The 18333-nt window shown below is 41.5% G+C and overlaps 1 protein-coding gene across 1 annotated transcript in view; it reads right to left on the reverse strand.

Moving 5' to 3' along the window:
* CKMT1A (creatine kinase, mitochondrial 1A) overlaps positions 1 to 18333 on the reverse strand; it is a 65869-nt gene that overhangs the window by 1863 nt on the left and 45673 nt on the right. The window contains exons 4-9 of the mRNA XM_073618532.1: positions 13106 to 13201; positions 12736 to 12957; positions 12084 to 12169; positions 10102 to 10225; positions 5725 to 5859; positions 2918 to 3043 (exon numbers count right to left, since the gene is read on the reverse strand). Coding sequence (XP_073474633.1) covers positions 2918 to 3043; positions 5725 to 5859; positions 10102 to 10225; positions 12084 to 12169; positions 12736 to 12957; positions 13106 to 13201 — 789 coding nt within the window. The remainder of the gene's footprint in view (positions 1 to 2917; positions 3044 to 5724; positions 5860 to 10101; positions 10226 to 12083; positions 12170 to 12735; positions 12958 to 13105; positions 13202 to 18333) is intronic.

Genomic DNA, 18333 nt, shown 5'->3' on the forward strand with positions numbered 1-18333 from the left:
ATCTGTCCAAACAAGAGTCTAGTAGACATCCCGGGTATGATAAAGCTTGAAACACAAACTCATAAATTATAATATAATAAATAACTATAAATAATTATAACAAATAATAATATAATAATAGTAAACATTATTCAATAATGTATTCAAATCAAAATACTGAAATTTGCTCAGTTGCAGAATTGTCACTGTCATTACTTCCAGTGTTTGATGACGGATTTTCCCACGAATTGCTAACGCTCAATTCTGCAAGTGATTCTAATTTATTATTGCTGTTTTCTAGCTGGTCTAAAATCGCTTTTGATGTAAAGGGACACTTTTTGGTTGCTATGGACAATCTCCAGTTTCTAGACACAAAGAACATTATTTATAATATAAGAGTGCATGCAGGGCACTCTTAAAAACCACTAGGGACAAAAGGGATGTGAAATAATTTGATACAGTTATGTATTGTGTGTTTTTATCTTTTTGAATTTGGCGCTGTGCTCCGTCCCCGTGCGTCGCAACACTCGCAGGGAATGGAGCTTGGCACAGTGATAGATCGAGCGGAGACATGGCTCGCACACACATCGGGGAGACATCGCAGGATCCCGGGAAAAAGGTAAGTAACTTTGCCTGGATCCTGCAATGCGATCCCGAGTGTGGCTCAGGGTTACCGCTTTTGGTACTGAAATATCACCCTGAGCCACACTTGGGAATACCGCTAAGGAGGTTAAAGCAGTGTTTCTCAAACTTTTTTGTCTTGCGGCGCACCGAAAAGATTTAACAACTTTTGTGCTGAAGAACTTATTTATTTTTACATATATATTTAATCTTACATTTAATGTGAATGCTTTTGAGAGCAAATGAGATTGAAGCGAGACTCCAAAGTCGCCAAACGGAACAAACAAATGGAACAGTCTGATCGAGTTTTCCCCAGATCTTGCACAAGTCTCGCGTTACAAAAGGAACCAATGAATGACAGACTGACAGAGATTGCATTTTTATATATGTTACTTTTTTTACTTTTGCAACATTGATTTACCATTTCATTTTTCGATATATTCAAGGTTTCAAAATGCTGACAATTTAAAAAAAAATTCTAAACTACCACGGCACACCTGCAAATCATGGCGCGGAACAGTTTGAGAATCACTGGTTTAAAGGTTTAAGGCTATAGGCTTTTTACCTTAATGCATTCTCTGCATTAAGGTAAAAAACCTTTCATGTTCATCTATTCAGCCCCCCCCCCGGCCACCCCTCAATATTTACCTGAGCGCAGTCTTGATTCAGCGCTGTGCCTGCTCTCTCTCTCCTCACAGGACTCAGTGCCAGCAGTGGGAACCATTGGCTTTCGCTGCTATCAATAAAATCCTGTGAGAAGGGAGTGTGGGGTGGGGCCAAGCTGCACTGTGTGTGTCAATAGATGGGAACAAGCCTGCACGTCTACTCCTACTACTCCTATAGAAAGTGGCTTACTGTGGGGGCAGACACAGGAGAGGAGAAGCCAAGATCAGCAGTGGCAGACCCCAAAAGAAGAGGTTTGGGGCTGCTTTGTGCAAAACCATTGCACAGAGCAGGTAAGTATAACATGTGAGTAGGATAATCCACTCAAGGAATCTCGCTCAAAGAGCTGTGTGAGCTTCCTGACCCAGGTCAAACAAGAAAGTGAGCTGCTTTTCTATCGGTGGTCACACATATGGCAGTGTTTTTTTGTTTATCCTCCCTAGCAGTATTCCCGAATGTGGCTCGGGGTGAATTTTCATTACCAAAAGTGGTAACCCCGAGCCACACTCGGGATTACATCACAGGATCCAGGCAAAGTTACTTACCTTGTCCCCAGGATCCTGCGATGTCTCCCCGCTGTGTGTGCAGGTTGTGTACTCCACTCGATCTATAAATGTGCCGGGCTCCGTTCCCTACGAGCGTCGCAACGCATGGGGGGATGGAGCCCGGCCGCAAAATTCAAAAAGTGAAAAAACACATTATACATACAGTACACTGTAATCTTACAGAGTACATTACTGTATCAAATGATTTCACCTCCCTTTTGTCCCTAGTGCTTTGTCCAGTGCCCTGCATGCAGTTTTATAATATATATACTGTTCTTTCTGCCTGGAAACTTGAGATTGTCCATAGCAACCAAAAAGTGTCCCTTTATGTCAAAAGCGGTTTTAGACCAGCTAGAAAACAGCGATAGTAAATTAGAATCACTTGCAGAATTGAGCGATGGTGATTTGTGGGGAAATTCATCAAACACTGAAAGTAATGACAGTTCCAATTCTCAAACTGAGCAAATTTCAGTTTTTGATTTGATTACATTATTGAATAAATTGTATTATTATTATTTTATTATTATTTGTTATAATTATTTATGGTTATTTATTATATTATAATTTATGATTTTGTGTTTCAAACTTTATCATACCCGGGATATCTACTAGACTCTTGTTTGGACAGATTTAAGTGTGTTATTACTAAGAATTACAGGCCTACAATATAAAATGCCAAATTTCCATGCGAAACAATGTATCGCTTTCAACATCAAAAATCTGACATAATCATACCACCAGGGAGGTTAGTACATGTGGATGAAGATTTTTCTTGTGTGTATGTATATACTGTTTATATAGTATATGTCCTGAATCACTTTTAAATTACAATTTTATTCATTTATAGTGACATACTGATAAATTGTATGCACACGTGGGTTATATATGAATTGATATGGTTTATGTAAATAAATACATTCCAATGCAGACTGTTCCTGATAAATCTCTAATGTAATGCAAAGAAGTAAATATATGTTTGATGTAGTTTAGATCTAATTACCCGCATAAAACATACTCTGCAGGTTATTTTTTTACTAAATATTTTTTAATAGACTTTAACCCACCCCCCCACCCCCAAGCACATAGAGATTACTATCACTGTACTCTACCTCAGATTTTCCCAAGCGGTCCAAGTTTGAGATATCGAATGTGCCACCAACAGCGGCAGTGTCAACTCCTCCTGTTCCTCTCTTCTGAAGACGAAGATTTTCTAGGATCTTGGGGAAGCGGGGATCCTAAAAACATTCACAAATAGATCTCAGTACATACAGAAAAGAGAAAAAAGTCCTACCGAATAAAACAATTCCTAAGAAAGAATTGATCACGTGCTTTCAATGTGAAAAAAACTTGGGTACTATTTAACAAAATAAAATATCCTGCTTCATCAATACTTCACTAATTTTTACTGATAAAAGTTTCATGATTTTCACCATTTTATATGGTTTATAGCTAAAGTTGAATTCCATGCATGTTATATGTTTACGTAGCTGCAGTGGTCCATACTATACCATACCTGCCCGATGCTCCTGGAAAACGCAAATCACTGAAGTAGACACTGCTAATCCAGTAACAAGAAAAAGAAGGTATCATCAACCAGGGTGACCCCAAAAAAGAGGGAGAACATTTTAATGAATTCCATTTAGGCCCCAATTAGTGCGGGTCAGCATACCTCAAACACATAGCAAAACACACACTGTAGGGAAAAGAATTCCTACTGAAGCAGGTATAATGCGACCACAAATGTAAAAATAAAAAAAATGCTTTATTGAGGACTATATAAATATGTAAATAGAAAAAAGGACACATGCATGTCCTTGAACCACCTCCACCGATCACCAGAATAAATTAGCGGTGGAGGTGGTTCAAGGACACGCATGTGTCCTTTTTCTATTTACATATTTATATAGTCCTCAATATTTTTCATTTTTACATTACCATTTGTGGTCGCATTATACCGGCTTCAGTAGGAATTTTTTCCCCTACAGTGTGTGTGCCGCTAATCCAGTAATCTCCATTAGCTTCCAGGTTCCGGGCTGAGCAGCCAGCCTGATGCATTGCGTTGCGAATACAGCAAGTCGGCACTCACCATGGGCACCATTTATAGAATGCTTTGCTTTTTAGTCACTGACCAAACGTGGCCTTCTATCATGTGACAGCTTCCTACGGGTTCAGGTCAAACTTCATTCAGCTTGAACCCTAATCACTAGTCTAAATTATAGTTACATTTATAAAAATGGATGTATAAATTATATGCCTGTAAATGTAAGTGTAAGAAATAGGTGGTAAGTAAGGCCCCATTCACATATGCGTGCCGCATGAACATGCATTTTCTCACTTTTTTTTTTTTTCGCATGTTTTTGTGCGACATGCATGTTATAGTTATGTACCAGCTCGAACAATGTTGTGAAAATCGATTGCCCGATTTTTTTTCTTTTGACAGCTGAGTGAGCAAAGAACTCTACACTTGTTAAATGAATCGGAAAAATCTGTATAGAGATTGTGAGGGGGGTTGAATCGAGATTGCGATTTTTTTTAACGATTCATGCAGCTCTACTTCATACTAATTACTGACACCAGTGTACACCATTAGGCTGCATTCACATCTGCACATTCCGGGAATTAGTGCAGAAATGCGCATCCCCGAAATGCATGAAAAACACGTGTCAGGCTTGTGGTATCTTTTATTGGTAATGACACCTCAAATGTGGCCAACAAACGTGTTTTTGTGCTCGACAAAATGTACAACAAATGCGCCAAAATGCACAGTAAAAAGAATGTGCAAACACTTGCAAACACCTGAAAAGGTGCGGGAGCTTCTTTCAGGTCATTTGTCACATGTAGAGCAGCCCATTCAAGTGAATGGGCTGCCTTATGCACATCGCCCAAAAACAAAAGGCTGCCCATTCACACGTTGGTTGGCCACATTTGAGGTGTCATTACCAATAAATGATACCACAAGCTTGACACGTGTTTTTCATGCATTTCGGGGATGCACATTTCTGCACTCATTCCCAGAATGTGCAGATGTGAATGCAGCCTATTAGTGTCAGATATTAGTATGAAGTAGAGCTGCACGATTAATCGTTAAAAAATCGCGATCTCGATTCAACCCCCCTCACGATCTCTATACAGAATTTCCCAATTCATTAATAAGTGTAGAGAGTTCTCTGCTCACTCAAAAGAAAAAAAAACAGGCAATCTGCCAAGTTTTTCACAACATTGTCGGAGCTGGTAAATAACTATAACATTGTAACTTTTCCTTCTTAAATCAAAGGAATGAACTTTGGTCTGACATGAGGGAATTTTAACCACTTAAAGACTAAACTTTTCTGACACTTGTTTCTTACAAAGTTAAAATCAGTATTTTTTGCTAGAAAATTACGTGGAACACCCAAACATTATATATATATATATATATATATATATATATATATATATATATATATATATTTTAGCAGAGACCCTAGGGCAGTGATGGTGAACCTTGGCACCCCAGATTTTTGGAACTACATTTTTCACGATGCTCATGCACTCTAAAGTGTAGTTGAGCATCATGGGAAATGTAGTTCCAAAACATGCCAAGGTTCGCCATCACTGCCCTAGGGAAAAAAATGGCGATTGTTGCCATATTTTATGTCACACTGTATTTGCGCAGTGGTCTTTTACACACAAATTTTGGGTTAAAAATACACTACAATCAATAAAAAAAAAAAAAAAAACTAAACAGTAAAATTAACCCAATTTTTTTGCATAATGTGAAAGATGATGTTACGCCGCTAGAATCGTGAGAGAATTGTGATCTTTATTCTAAGCAAAAAAAAAAAAAAAAAAGGTGATTCTCATTTTATCCAGAATCGTGCAGCTCTAGTATGAAGTGAATATCTGATCATACATTGGAAAAGTGTACATAGCTTACCTTGCCCAGTAGAGGTAGTTTAATGTGAACGCCAGCTCTCAAGCCAGTGCCCAGGTTAGATGGACATGTCAGGATATATCCCAGCCTCTCATTCCACATGAATTCCCAGCCTCTCTCCTGGATAAGCCTTTCAACCTGTAGAGGGCAGAGTGACAGTCTGTTAACATACATAAGCGGCATCAGCTGATTTATACTATGTCAGAGATAAACAAAGAACTGGCTCGCCATCAGTGCACTGTATAAACACCAAAAACAAATAGTGCAATGGATAATGTAATGGAATCAGAAAGGAACAACGCATTTCCTCTGATATATTAGTTGGGAGAGTGGTTAGACAGGGGAGGTATGTTTGCCAAGGCGTGTCTGTTAAGAGCCAGCCACAACCAGTTTTTATTTTCTAAGCAAATAAATGGCTGGCATGGCTGAAAATTGACTTTTCATCGCATAAAAACGTCATTGGAAGATTCCTATTTCAGACTGATAGATGGCCTCATTGTCTCCTTGCCTAGGTACTACAGATATAGAAGAAAAGGCAGGTGTTCTGCTCCCCATTCTGCATTGTGCACTGGTTTCAGTCTTAAAGTATACCTCCACTTTTGAAGTCAGGTTTGAGAAAACTCCACTATATGTTATGTCTTCCCACAACATACCTAAACAAATGTTTTAACAAATATTTCTTACCTTTTAGACCAGGGTTTCTCCAGAGGTTGCTAGGGGCTCTCAGATAAATTCCCACTGACACCATTGATCTTTTTAGCTATCTGTAAGTGGGTAATTTTTCCTAATGGCCACAAGTGTAAGAAGCATTCTTCCCACTGACCATCACACTAATGTATCATGAGCTGTAGATATAGTAATTATTATAAGGGGTTCCCTGATACTGTAGTTATTTCAAGGCTTCCTTCATGTTGAAAAGCTTGAGAAAGGCTGTTTTAGATGTTTCTCAGGAGAAGGCCTCATGACTGACTGCAAGTTTTTCTAAAAAATGTCAGAGTCGGCCTGTCCTAAGGACAGGTTATGTTGCCTCTCTAACATACAATGCAGGAGGCCAGCTTCTAAGGCCTTTTGCATATGGACGTAATATTTGCTGATCTAAGGATCCTGAGTTACATGTTTGGTAAAGACCTTGCGTAAACGTGTAAAAGTGTATATGCATAAACATGCATCCAATTCTTCTTCATCCTCCTCTAGTTTCCAATGTTGCAGTATACACACGTACGCTATAGTACCCAAAGTATTGGGAGTGGGATGCCTGCCTTTACACACACATCAACTTTACTGGCATCCCACTCTTAGTCCATAGGGTTCAATATTGAATTGGCCTACCCTTTGCAACTATACAGTGTAGCACCCCGGAGCTTAGGCAAGGATGCTCCTCACAAATTTACTTGCCAGGAGTAGTTATCCTGGTTGATTGTTAGAGACCTATTGATTTCTCCATAAGTTTGGCCTTGTTGCACTTTTCTCTTCTACCACTAGGTGGCCGGGTACTTGGTGGTATTAGATATGAGAAGGGCAACTCAAGATCAGGTTATGAGTAAATGGGGTATCTCAGCCAATGGGCAGGGGTTTTCTTAAATCCCTTGGCCTGCTGGGAGAGCCTATATATTCGGGTGGATTTATGTGATCTATGTTCTGTGCCACCCGGACAGATGTCTGGACGTGTGTTGTGTTGCCTCAGGCTGCTAAGCTGGAGATTGGGCCTATCCTGGGGGCATCTGGCTTCTAGGGCCTATCCAGAAGCAAGAGAGCAACGCAGGGTTGGGACTGCGGCTTGCAGTCCAACCAGAAGTGATAGTTCTGTCAGCTGGAGTACCTGTCGGTGGTCAGAGGTAGAGGGGAAGCTGTCGCCACTAAGGGACCAGCCACCTTATTACCAAGGACCACAGTGAGTAACTGAAACAAGTACCGGAGCAGTATTCTCACCGAATGGGCACGGTGGAGAATCAGGAAACTTCAGACGGTGATCAAGTCAGGGACACAACCAGCGGAGGTGACTCTTGCAGAGCAGCCTTGTGTGTCAAGCTAGGGACTGAGCAGGCCAGTGGGGTGAAGCTTGAGAAGTATCGGGAGTACCAAGCTAGGAACCCAGCAGAGAAGCAGGGGTGACGCTTGAGGAAGCTACTACCGTGAAGATTGGAGGAGCTCAAGGGATTCAGAGTCAGTGAATCAGTGGGTATAGTGAGAGACCGGGAACTCAGAGTACTGAAAAACTACAAGGAGAAGTTGTAGTGAAGGTGAAAGAACTGTTACTCTTTGTGTTAGGAACCGTTATAGACTGTTGCCATAGGAGACAGCATTTCTGTATGTGCAGATGTGGCTTCTTGCTGGAGGCCTTTCCCTGCACGGCTTTCCTCCTATTGAGTCTGTTAATTGAACATGCAACTACTCAAGGGTGTCCTGGCCCTAACCCTCTTTCCCCCATAAAAGTTTGTAAGAGAAATAAACATCTCTTTTGCATTCAAGAAGTGTCTGGCACCCAATAACTTCCACCTTACACCCACCATGCCTCACCACCCACCATATGCAGAAGGATGTCAGCTATCTCTGGCCCTGGAGGTCCTCATTAGACTGAAGGAGGCCATAGACCTTGCTACAACAGCTATAACTCTTCTGGGAAGGCTGTCCACAAGGTTTAGGAGTGTGTTCATGGGAATGTTTGACCATTCTTCCAAAAGAATTTGTGAGGTCAGGCACTGATGTGCATGAGAAGGCCTGGCTCACAGTCTCCGCTCTAATTCATCCCAAAGATGTTCAATCGGGTGCAGGCCAGTCAAGTTCCCCCACCCCAAACTTGCTCATCCATGTCTTTATGGACCTTGCTTTGTGCGTGTAAAGGCAGGTGTACCAATAATTTTGCTAATAAAGTGAGTGTGTGTGCGTAAATTAGTGCACTAAAATGTAAAATTTTCTATTTTTATTTTACGGCTCTGTACTAATCAGTGTACTACTAATTTCTCTCAGCTGTGTGCACTGTTCCTTCGACAACATTGCACCTGTATTCAAATCAGTAAAAATGTGGCGACTTTGGTTATCCTGTGCAAGAGGCCTAATCTTTAAGCCTTTGTGAGGCCAGAGAGCGTTCAAATTTAGTTAACATCTGATAATGTAGATCTGCCAGAACAGTACAGACAGGCTTAATTATGCAAAACACAACTGTCCAGCCCAATCATCAATAAAGAGAGCTAAGTAGGATTTTACAGTGCTGGAATTTCAAGAAAAAAGAGCATTTAAAGAGGTAAGCTGAAATTGTTAACTTTTTTAAAGCTCTGTTATGTGAATGAGAACATCTAACAGATATTTATTTTACTTATTACAGGCATTTATATAGCGCCATCAATTTACGCAGCTCTTTACATATATACGGTATATTCACATCAGCCTCTGTACTCAAGGAGCTTACAATCTAAAGTAGGTATTAAAGTTGAACAAAACCCCACTGGTTTCCCAAAACAAAGCTCAAGTTAGAAGTGAATGAATGAATGAATGATTTGTAAAGCGCAGCAAATGCGAACTGAATCGCCTCAAGGCGCTAAGATACATTCTCTGTTGTCAGCTTTGTCAGAAGTGTTCAGATGTTAATACATTCTTAAACAAGCATACCAATACTGTCCTCTGCAGTGTTTTCATTTACAGTCTGCCTACTAGCTAATGCACAGTGTATGCTCCATTCAAGACAAGCCCCCCGGTTAAAACGGTCACTACTGACTGGTGTCATAGCTCCTCACATGTGCAATGCCATGATTTTATTAGAGGCTAAAGCTGTGTACACACGACCAGACTTTTCGACCGGACTGGTCCGACGGAACGAATCCGTCTGACAATCCGACCGTGTGTGGGCTTCATCAGACCTTCAGCTGACTTTTTCTGTCGAAAATCAGACGGACTTTAGATTTGGAACATGTCGAGTCCGTTCGTCTGTATGCTAGTCTGACGGACAAAAAAGGACGCAAGGGCAGCTATTGGCCACTGGCTATGAACTTCCTTATTCTAGTCCCTAAGTACGTCATCACATTCAAACCAACGGACATTCGAACGGACTTTAGTCCGTTCATGTGTGGGCAAGTCCGGTCATTCGAAAGTCCATCGTAACTCCGTCGAAAGTCCGTCGGAAAGACCGTCGGACCTTTGATGCTGAAAAGTCCGCTCGTGTGTACACGGCATAAGATGGCCCTGTCCTCTGCAAATAGAATGGTTTAATTCTGCTTTAACATGACTTTCACGTCAGTCTTGTTACCAGTATATTGCTACTATCCACTGCTTGAATGATTGCACTCATAAAGACAAGGTACACCCTCCAGTCTATGTTAAGCCTAATGCTCTTCCCTGCCTTTGCTGTTTGTGTCCTCTGAAATACCTTCCAGTGCTCTTCCTTACCTCCTTCAGTCCTCTGCAAAATCTTTCAAACACCCTCTTCATGTTTCCTCCCTTCTCCATGGATATGACCCTGGTGTGATCCTCCTCATTTATCCAGATGAGGAAAGTCTTGTCATTATTGTGCCTAAAAAAATAAAAATAATGTTAGATAATAATAGTAATAATAATAACTGCTCCTCACTGTGCATGCGTGAGCTGCACTGCGCTGTGTGGATGGTTCTGCATCCCTCCCCCGGGACCTGGGACGCGTCCCGGGAGGCTGCAGGGCTGGTGGGGTGATTTCAGCAGAAGAAAAAGCAGGTACCTAAAAAAATAGGTACCTGTTCCCCAAGAAAAAAAAATGTTCCAAAACTGTTATGCCGCGTACACATGAGCGGATTTTCCGTCAGAAAAAACTTGGATGCTTTTTCCAACGGAATTCCACTCAAGCTTGGCTTACTTGCACACGGTCACACAAAAGTTCTCTGAACTTTCCACCGTCAAGAACGCGGTGACGTACAACACTACGACGAGCCGAGAAAACGGAAGTTCAATGCTTTCCGACGTGCATGCGTTGAATTGTTTCCGAGCATGCGTAGGAATTTTGCACGTCGCAATTTGTACAGACGATCGCACTTTCGGATAGGAGCTTTTTCCAACAGAAAAATTGAGAACCTGCTCTCAATCTTTTGCTGGCGGGAATTCCGCCAGCAAAAGTCTGATGGAGCATACATATGGTCATATTTTCCGACCAAAAGCTCTCATCGGTCTTTTGCTGGACGAATTTCCAATCGTGTGTACACGGCATTAGAGGAGAGGGGGGAGGACATAAAGTGGAACTTCCCTTTTTAGGTAAAGTTTCACTTTAAATAGTTTCATTTCTGATCACTTATTTCCCAATACAGGCATAGAAACATATGATATTTCCATGAGAACAAAGAATTACAGCAGATGCTAGTTTGTTGTAAACTACAATTTGGTGAGACACAGCTCACCTTCTTCCTGGTAATTCTGAGGAAGGTGAGCAGCCTCTGGGATTGCTATTAAAGTTCATGTGCATGTAAAGGCAGGTGTCACAATACTTTTGGTAATATAGTGTATGTATATTGTCCCAAAGGTAGCCACTGCACTCTATTTGTGAGGTTAAAGAGGAACTTCAGCCTTTCCCCTCAACCCTCATATTTTTTTTCTTCTGCTTACCTCGACTGTGTTCTGCACAGTAAGGATGCTCACCTTGCCAGCAGAACGTTGACCTGCTGGGATCCTCCTCTCTGCAGCTGCTGGATGGGGCTGGTTCCACAATGCTGCCTTCTGAAAGCTACCGGCTGTTCCGGGTGCAGGTGCTGCTAGGCCCCCCCCCCCCTCCTCCTTACTGAATAGAACTAGTATAGTGCCCCTGATGCCACCTGGGATATGCACATCATGCATCCCAGGAGGCACTGGGAGCAGCGGTGTCATTCGTCAAGTCGAATGCCAGAGGATGGGGGGGGGGAGGGGCAAGGATTTTATTTAGAAAAAAAAGAATGGAACTAGTATAGTGCCCCTGGTGCTACCTGGGATATGCACATCATGCATCCAAGGGGGCATCGGCATAATTCCTATAGGCGAATGCCGGATGATGGGTTGAGATGGAGAGAAGGAGAACGCCTTAAAAGGGTGAAGATCCACTTTAATGTACAGGTGCTCACCCATAAAGAAATCCATCCAAATCCAGAACAGATATATAGGGGCACTCACGGGTCTTGCAGTGAAGATGAATCAAAGCAAGTTTTATTATCCACATTTCAATGGCGTTACTTCATACTTCATTTTTTTCAAGACGATCCACTGGAAGACCCATGAATCTCTTGGATTTATATATATATATATATATTATCAATGTACTTAGGTTCATACATTGAATGACTGCATCTATTACTAAATTCCTCATTATCAGAACATAAGGCTTAACATATTGCTTCCTGTTTGTTAACAAACCTAGGCATTATTTCACAGCCTCTTACCAAATGCCACGAGCATCAGGCCAGTCTCGGGCCATTCCTGCTGCTGTCAGTAATGGTGACACAGGCTTGTCAAAGAGGAAATGATCCTATCAAGAAAAAAAATAAGGAATCATAAAGTTAAGATACAGAAGAACAAATTTGTAGCTCTCCACAGTGTAATGCCAACCTACTCTGACATATTACACACAATAGTAAAAGCCAAAAAATAAGTAAAAAAAGTTTATTCATTCCAAAAAAAGAATGTTAAATCAAATGAAATTTTGAAGTGCCTTCGAAGGACATTCCTCAAGTCATTATATGTACTGAGAATTGTAGTATTTTACATTAATTTGTGTATAAAGTCCATGTGACACCATGTTTAGGAGAGAAGAGAAACATCTATCTGGTTGCACGTTTGTTATCTTCACATTTAGAGTATCCAACTTAGCATAAATTATCTGAAAAGACAATCAAGTCTGCAATACCTAAAATGGGAAATTATTATCCTTGCAATGGGTAAAAAAACAAAAACAAAATCCCTACAGATATTTGCTGTAACTGTGCCGGACAATTAGTATACATTCCTAGTTCATGTAATTCCAAAAAAATGCTTAGTTTACTTGTAACCCTTGAGTTTAATGTAGAGACAGTTGCATATTAGTCAGACACTTACGTCTATTAATTGTTGCTGCTCTTGATCTGTCATGTCGCTGAGTCTGTAGTAGCGTCCAGCAAGGTCTCCTTTGAGGCCATTAAGGGCTTCCGCTGCCACCTTCTCAACCTCCCTCCTCTCAGCACGTGTGCATGCTGGGGGCAAGCTTAGGCCTCTGATGCTTCTTCCAGTGCGAACACGAGACGACAGTACATAACGCTCATCGAAATGGCCAGCTTTAATCTGCAATGAGCAAGCACAAAGAACACAGAGTGGGTACTATTACTGCATTTGGTGTATACATTCAATTGATCAGATTTGCCATTTCCTATGGCCAGTGTCATGAACTTATGTTTTTCTCCTTGGTGCTTGCATTTACTGTGACATTTACCTTGCTGGCATCTAAATCTGTGGGATGTCTCATGGCTCTTGGGTCGTATCCATTATGTCTCTCTTTTATTACGGGGTCAAAAATATCTGCAAATACCTAGAACATTAAGAAAACCATTTCAGATCATTACACTTAATTTTATTATCTAAGGTTTTTGTACAATACATGGATCATTTTGATCTACTACAATATTCAATATCATTTATTCATCCTGTGAAAAAAACTGTTTTAAAATTAAACAAGAAAAATAAAAGAAAAACCTGGTTGAGTGAAAGTGAAATTTGCAGCTTATCCACTGAATTGTTTTTATTTAACTGCACATTATAAAATCAGGACTAAAACCAGGGTTTACCAATCAAAGGTAATTCTGTAAATGGCTCTTTTTCCATAATTCTAGGACCTTTTGGTCAGTTAGCTCATACAAACTATAGTCTGCTTTTTTTTTGGGTTGTTGCTAAGAGCCTTAGTGAAAGCATATAGTACTTTATGATATGTAATATGTTTGACAATGCTGTCCTGTATACATCCTGTTCAATGTATTAGTGTTTGAGTGTAAACACTGCTGCTCTCTGTTTAAATGGTTTGCTCATATGGAAGCCCAGATCCTGGATCTGAATTAATAACTTGCAACACTGAGAAGCAATAACTCGAATAAATGTTTACTGCTCACTGAGAAGATACTTGCTGTAACCAGTGGAGAGGTGGTCAAATATGGGGTAGTCTAGTATCCAGAGTTAACTTTCAAGGTTAGAATTTGAAGGGCTACTTGAGTATAAGGAGCTGACCGTAATACATATGTCCACCCTTCAACACCCTCCTTTTGGTTTATTAAACCACATATCACATTTGTTAGCCAGTGAGAATGTGAAGGCAAAACTGAAAAGCAAAAACCCGAAGAAGAGTTTGTTGCTCATTGATCAGATACTATCTGTAACCAACAGAAAGTTGGTTGGAGATGGGCTAGACTCATATCCAGAGGTAAGTAGCATAATTAGAATTTGAAGGGAAGTAGATGGTAGACTTGTGCACAGCGGGAAATTTCGTTTAGTTTCGATTCGTTGTCATTCGTAAAAATACATAATTTCGTTCTGTTAAATTTGTTATGTTACGTTAATTCATTTTCGGATAATTCGTTATTATTCGTAGAGTGTCGATATTCGTTATACCGAATCTCGAATCATGTCGAATTCATTCGTTATGTCCGCTATAATTTCCTTATTATTAGTTGAAATTCGATAATTATGCATGTATATATTTGTGATAATGATTCGTAGTTTGGAAAGTCCTTTGTTTATTGAATCTATTAACACACACAATGACCATATCTCTTCTCCTCTGCTCAAATACAACACAACACTCTTCTCACTCAGTTCTCAGGAATGCACTTTGCCAGTAATCCAACCTCCAGCACAAAATTAATCAGCTGATTGGACTGTAAGATTTACTTTGAGTTGACCTTTTGTTTCATTAGATCTTTAACGAATTACTGAATCATGTCGAATTCATTCGTTATAATTTATTTCGTATTAGTAGAAATTCGTTATTTTCTTATTCAGACATTCGGATGCATGCAAATGTCCGAAAGATGCAAAATTCGTCCGAATTTCGATTTCATTACGAAACGGATTGCACATGTCTAGTAGATGGTTGAGTATCAGGAATTGAGCTTAATAAATATGTCCACCCTTCCTCCCAACACCACCTTCCTCTTGGTTTATGAAACCACCTATCACATTTGTTAGCCAGTAATAAAGTGCAGGCAACACTGAGGAGCAAAAACTCTGTAAAGAGTTTGTTGCTCATTGAGCAGGTAATAACTTTAACTATGGATAGCTGGTTGGAGATGAGCTAGATTAGTGTCCAGAGGTAAGTAGCACAGTTCAAATTGAAAGAGGAGCACGCGGTTGAGTATTAGGAACTGAGCCTAATAAATATGTCCACCCTTTCATCCCCCAACACCTTCCTCTTGGTTTATGAAACCACCTTTCACATTTGTTAGGCAGTAAGAAGCTGTAGGTAGCAGGAAAGAAGAGCTACACGGGAATTATGCATGTCCTGGGCACAATCTTATTTATTGTATACAGCTTAATGTAAGCCTTGCCAGCACTTTCTAAAACAACAAATAAGAGGGTCTGCCTTTACAATTATAACCCCAACACTGTAATAAGAAAATCTACAACAGCCTATGAAAGTATACATCTCTATATTTTGAAATTGCCTATACTTGGTCCTATGCTTTGTGCAAATTTCTGGTAAAGCAGTGTGCCAGCCATGTGAGCAGGGGATGGGTTATTTGTGAGACATAGCACAGGGCCATCTTAATAGCATCATGGGCCCCTGGGCAAAGTAATGCTCTGGGGCCCCAAGAATGGAGACAGCGCAGGTAAACAGATATCAAGTAGGTAGGAGGCAGACAAGCGGAGCTTCCCCTTTTGGGTGGAGCTCCGCTTTAACTACATGAACAATCATTCTGTACAGCAAAAAAACAATGGGAAAATACTGAAGACAAAAAAGAAGAAAGGACCAGTAACACTACCAAATTAACACAGGTCAAAGCGAGTTACTAATGGGCTTGTCTGTTGCCTACTCAAATAGATCACCTGTAAACATTGTCAGCCCTGATTGTAAACGATAGTAGTTTCAACAATCAGGGGGTGGTTGTCCTCTGAACTGGAACTATAAACATCAAAAAAACGGAAAAGAATCCAACAGCAGTTCTTCAACAAGGACAGACCGATGTTTAGTTAATTATCTTTATTGATTATCCCAAATGGGAAAATACTACATACATAAAGTAACAAAGCTGTCCTGTGCATATAATATATCTGCTAGATTGATGCCTCCCCAGCACTCTGACCCCTCTACATCCCAGATATCCCCCCAGCACTCCGACCCCTCTACATCCCAGATAACCCCCAGCACTCTGACCCCTCTGCACCCTAGAAATTCCCCCCCAGCACTGTGACCCCTCTACACCCCAGATATCCCCCCAGAACTCTGACCCCAGATATCCCCCCAGAACTCTGACCCCTCTACACCCCAGATATTCCCCCAGCACTGTGACCCCTCTACATCCTAGATATCCCCCCAGCACTCTGACCCCTCTACACCCCAGATATTCCCTCAGCACTCTGACCCCTCTACAACCCAGATATCCCCACAGCACTCTGACCCCTCTACACCCCAGATATCCCCCCAGCACTGTGACCCCTCTACATCCCAGATATCCCCCCAGTACTCTGACCCCTCTACACCCCAGATATCCCCCCAGCACTCTGACCCCTCTACACCCCAGATATCCCTCCAGCACTCTGACCCCTCTACATCACAGATATCCCTCAGCACGCTGACCCCACTACATCCCAAATATCACCCCAGCACTCTGACCCCTCTACATCCCAGATATCCCCCAAGCACTCTGACCCCTCTACACCATAGATATTCCCCCCAGCACTGTTACCATATACCATAAGATACCCCTTGTATTGTGACCCCATTACATCCCTGATACCCCCTACACTGTGGCCTCTCTACATCCCTGATACCTCTAGCACTATAGCCACCCAAGATACCCCAAGCATTGCTACCCCTATACACCCCAGATCCCCCCTCCACATTGTTTTTCCCAATACACCCTTGATATCCCCCAGCACCATTATTCCATCCATGTAGTACCCCCTTTTCCAGTGGAGATACAGTGCATGTGAACTTTTGGCTATGTGCACACCTCCAGCACTGGACTCATCCATACCAATCAAGCAGGCAGAAGGAGGGGCGGAGGAGGGGGCATCCTTCCGGGCATTCCAAGCCCTTCGGTGCAAACAGTGCTGGAGAGCTAGGCTCACCATGACACCATCGACAATGCTACTTCCGTAGGTGGGCTCTCAGTGCTGCCAACTCAGCAGCTCCCACTCCAGCTCCTACCCCACAGCCTTCGAGTCCCGAGCATTCAAGCTGCATAGGGTGGGGTCAGAGCATCACTGGCGCTTTGTCCCTGTCCCTCCCTGCTGGCTGTGAAATAATAGGTATCGCTCTGCACAGCATGGCGCACGGCTGCCAGCCTGCCTCCCCCATCACTCTCGTGCCATCATGGGGCCCCCAATTCCTGGGCAGGGTGGGCTCAAGGACCAGCTGCTTTGGGGAAAGTGCAGGGGCCCTCCATGCAGCTGGGGCCCCTGGGCAGTGCCCAGGTGTGCCCACTCATCACGACAGCCCTGACATAGCATGCTTCCCATGGCTGCAAGAAAGAAAATTGTGCATTTTTTTTCCAGTTTTATCCTGGCTGCAATAAACTGTCAAATGGCTATTGTAGCAATTATATTGTATATTTAAAGATTGTCTTTAAAATGGGAACAATATTTACATAAATAACTATTGCTGAGCAATGAATCTCTTTCTTCTGTCAAATCTTCAGTAAAAAGAGATTAATCACTAAAACTTTCTGCTACACAAATTTCAGCATTGTTTGATTGTGGGTGATCGATTGCTTAGTAGAGCACCTACAAATCTCCTGTGTAACAGTTCCTATTAAAACCACTGTAATGTACACAAAATCATTGATCACATGAATTTTAGTCTCATGACTGACTAAGAATCATTCTTTTAGCCCTAACCTACTTCTTCAAGTAGCTAAGCAGATTTGTAAAGCTTCCCTTCAGTGCAGAAAGATGTTTTTCCCATCAGCGTTTACAGCACCAGCATGGATTATTACTGTAATTGCAGTGCAAATTAACTGAACCAAGCTGAGTCCATTCATCAGGACCAGGTTCCAGCTCACTTTAATTAGTGGGTTATGCCTTTACAACTGTCTGTGGACATATTTGCTTATCGCACTTGCTAGTTAAAAAAGTGAACATTTTACCCACAATGGAAATATCTTTTACATGAATGCAACATTTCCAAACTAATACCATGCCTGGTGACAGAATTATGTTGGAGAAACAATAGTCACTCTCTTGTGAAATCCATTAAGAAAAAGAAAAAATTAGCCAAGTTCAGTTGACTGGTGGATGGGCTGTCTGCAGAAACAGTCAAGTGTCCTGGAAGATCTTCTAACTGCAATCTCAATTATATGGCTAGATGTACCGAGAATGGTCAATATGCCTTTTCCTCAACTTTAAGGAGACTGTATGCTACGCCATTGCTTTGTCACTGTGAAGAGACACCAATCACCAGCTGAAGTCCGGGGTGTTTTGCTCCCTACACCTTTATGACCATGATGCTTAGTA

Source organism: Aquarana catesbeiana, linkage group LG03 (genome assembly GCF_042186555.1).
Source record: "Aquarana catesbeiana isolate 2022-GZ linkage group LG03, ASM4218655v1, whole genome shotgun sequence".
Lineage (NCBI taxonomy): Eukaryota > Metazoa > Chordata > Amphibia > Anura > Ranidae > Aquarana > Aquarana catesbeiana.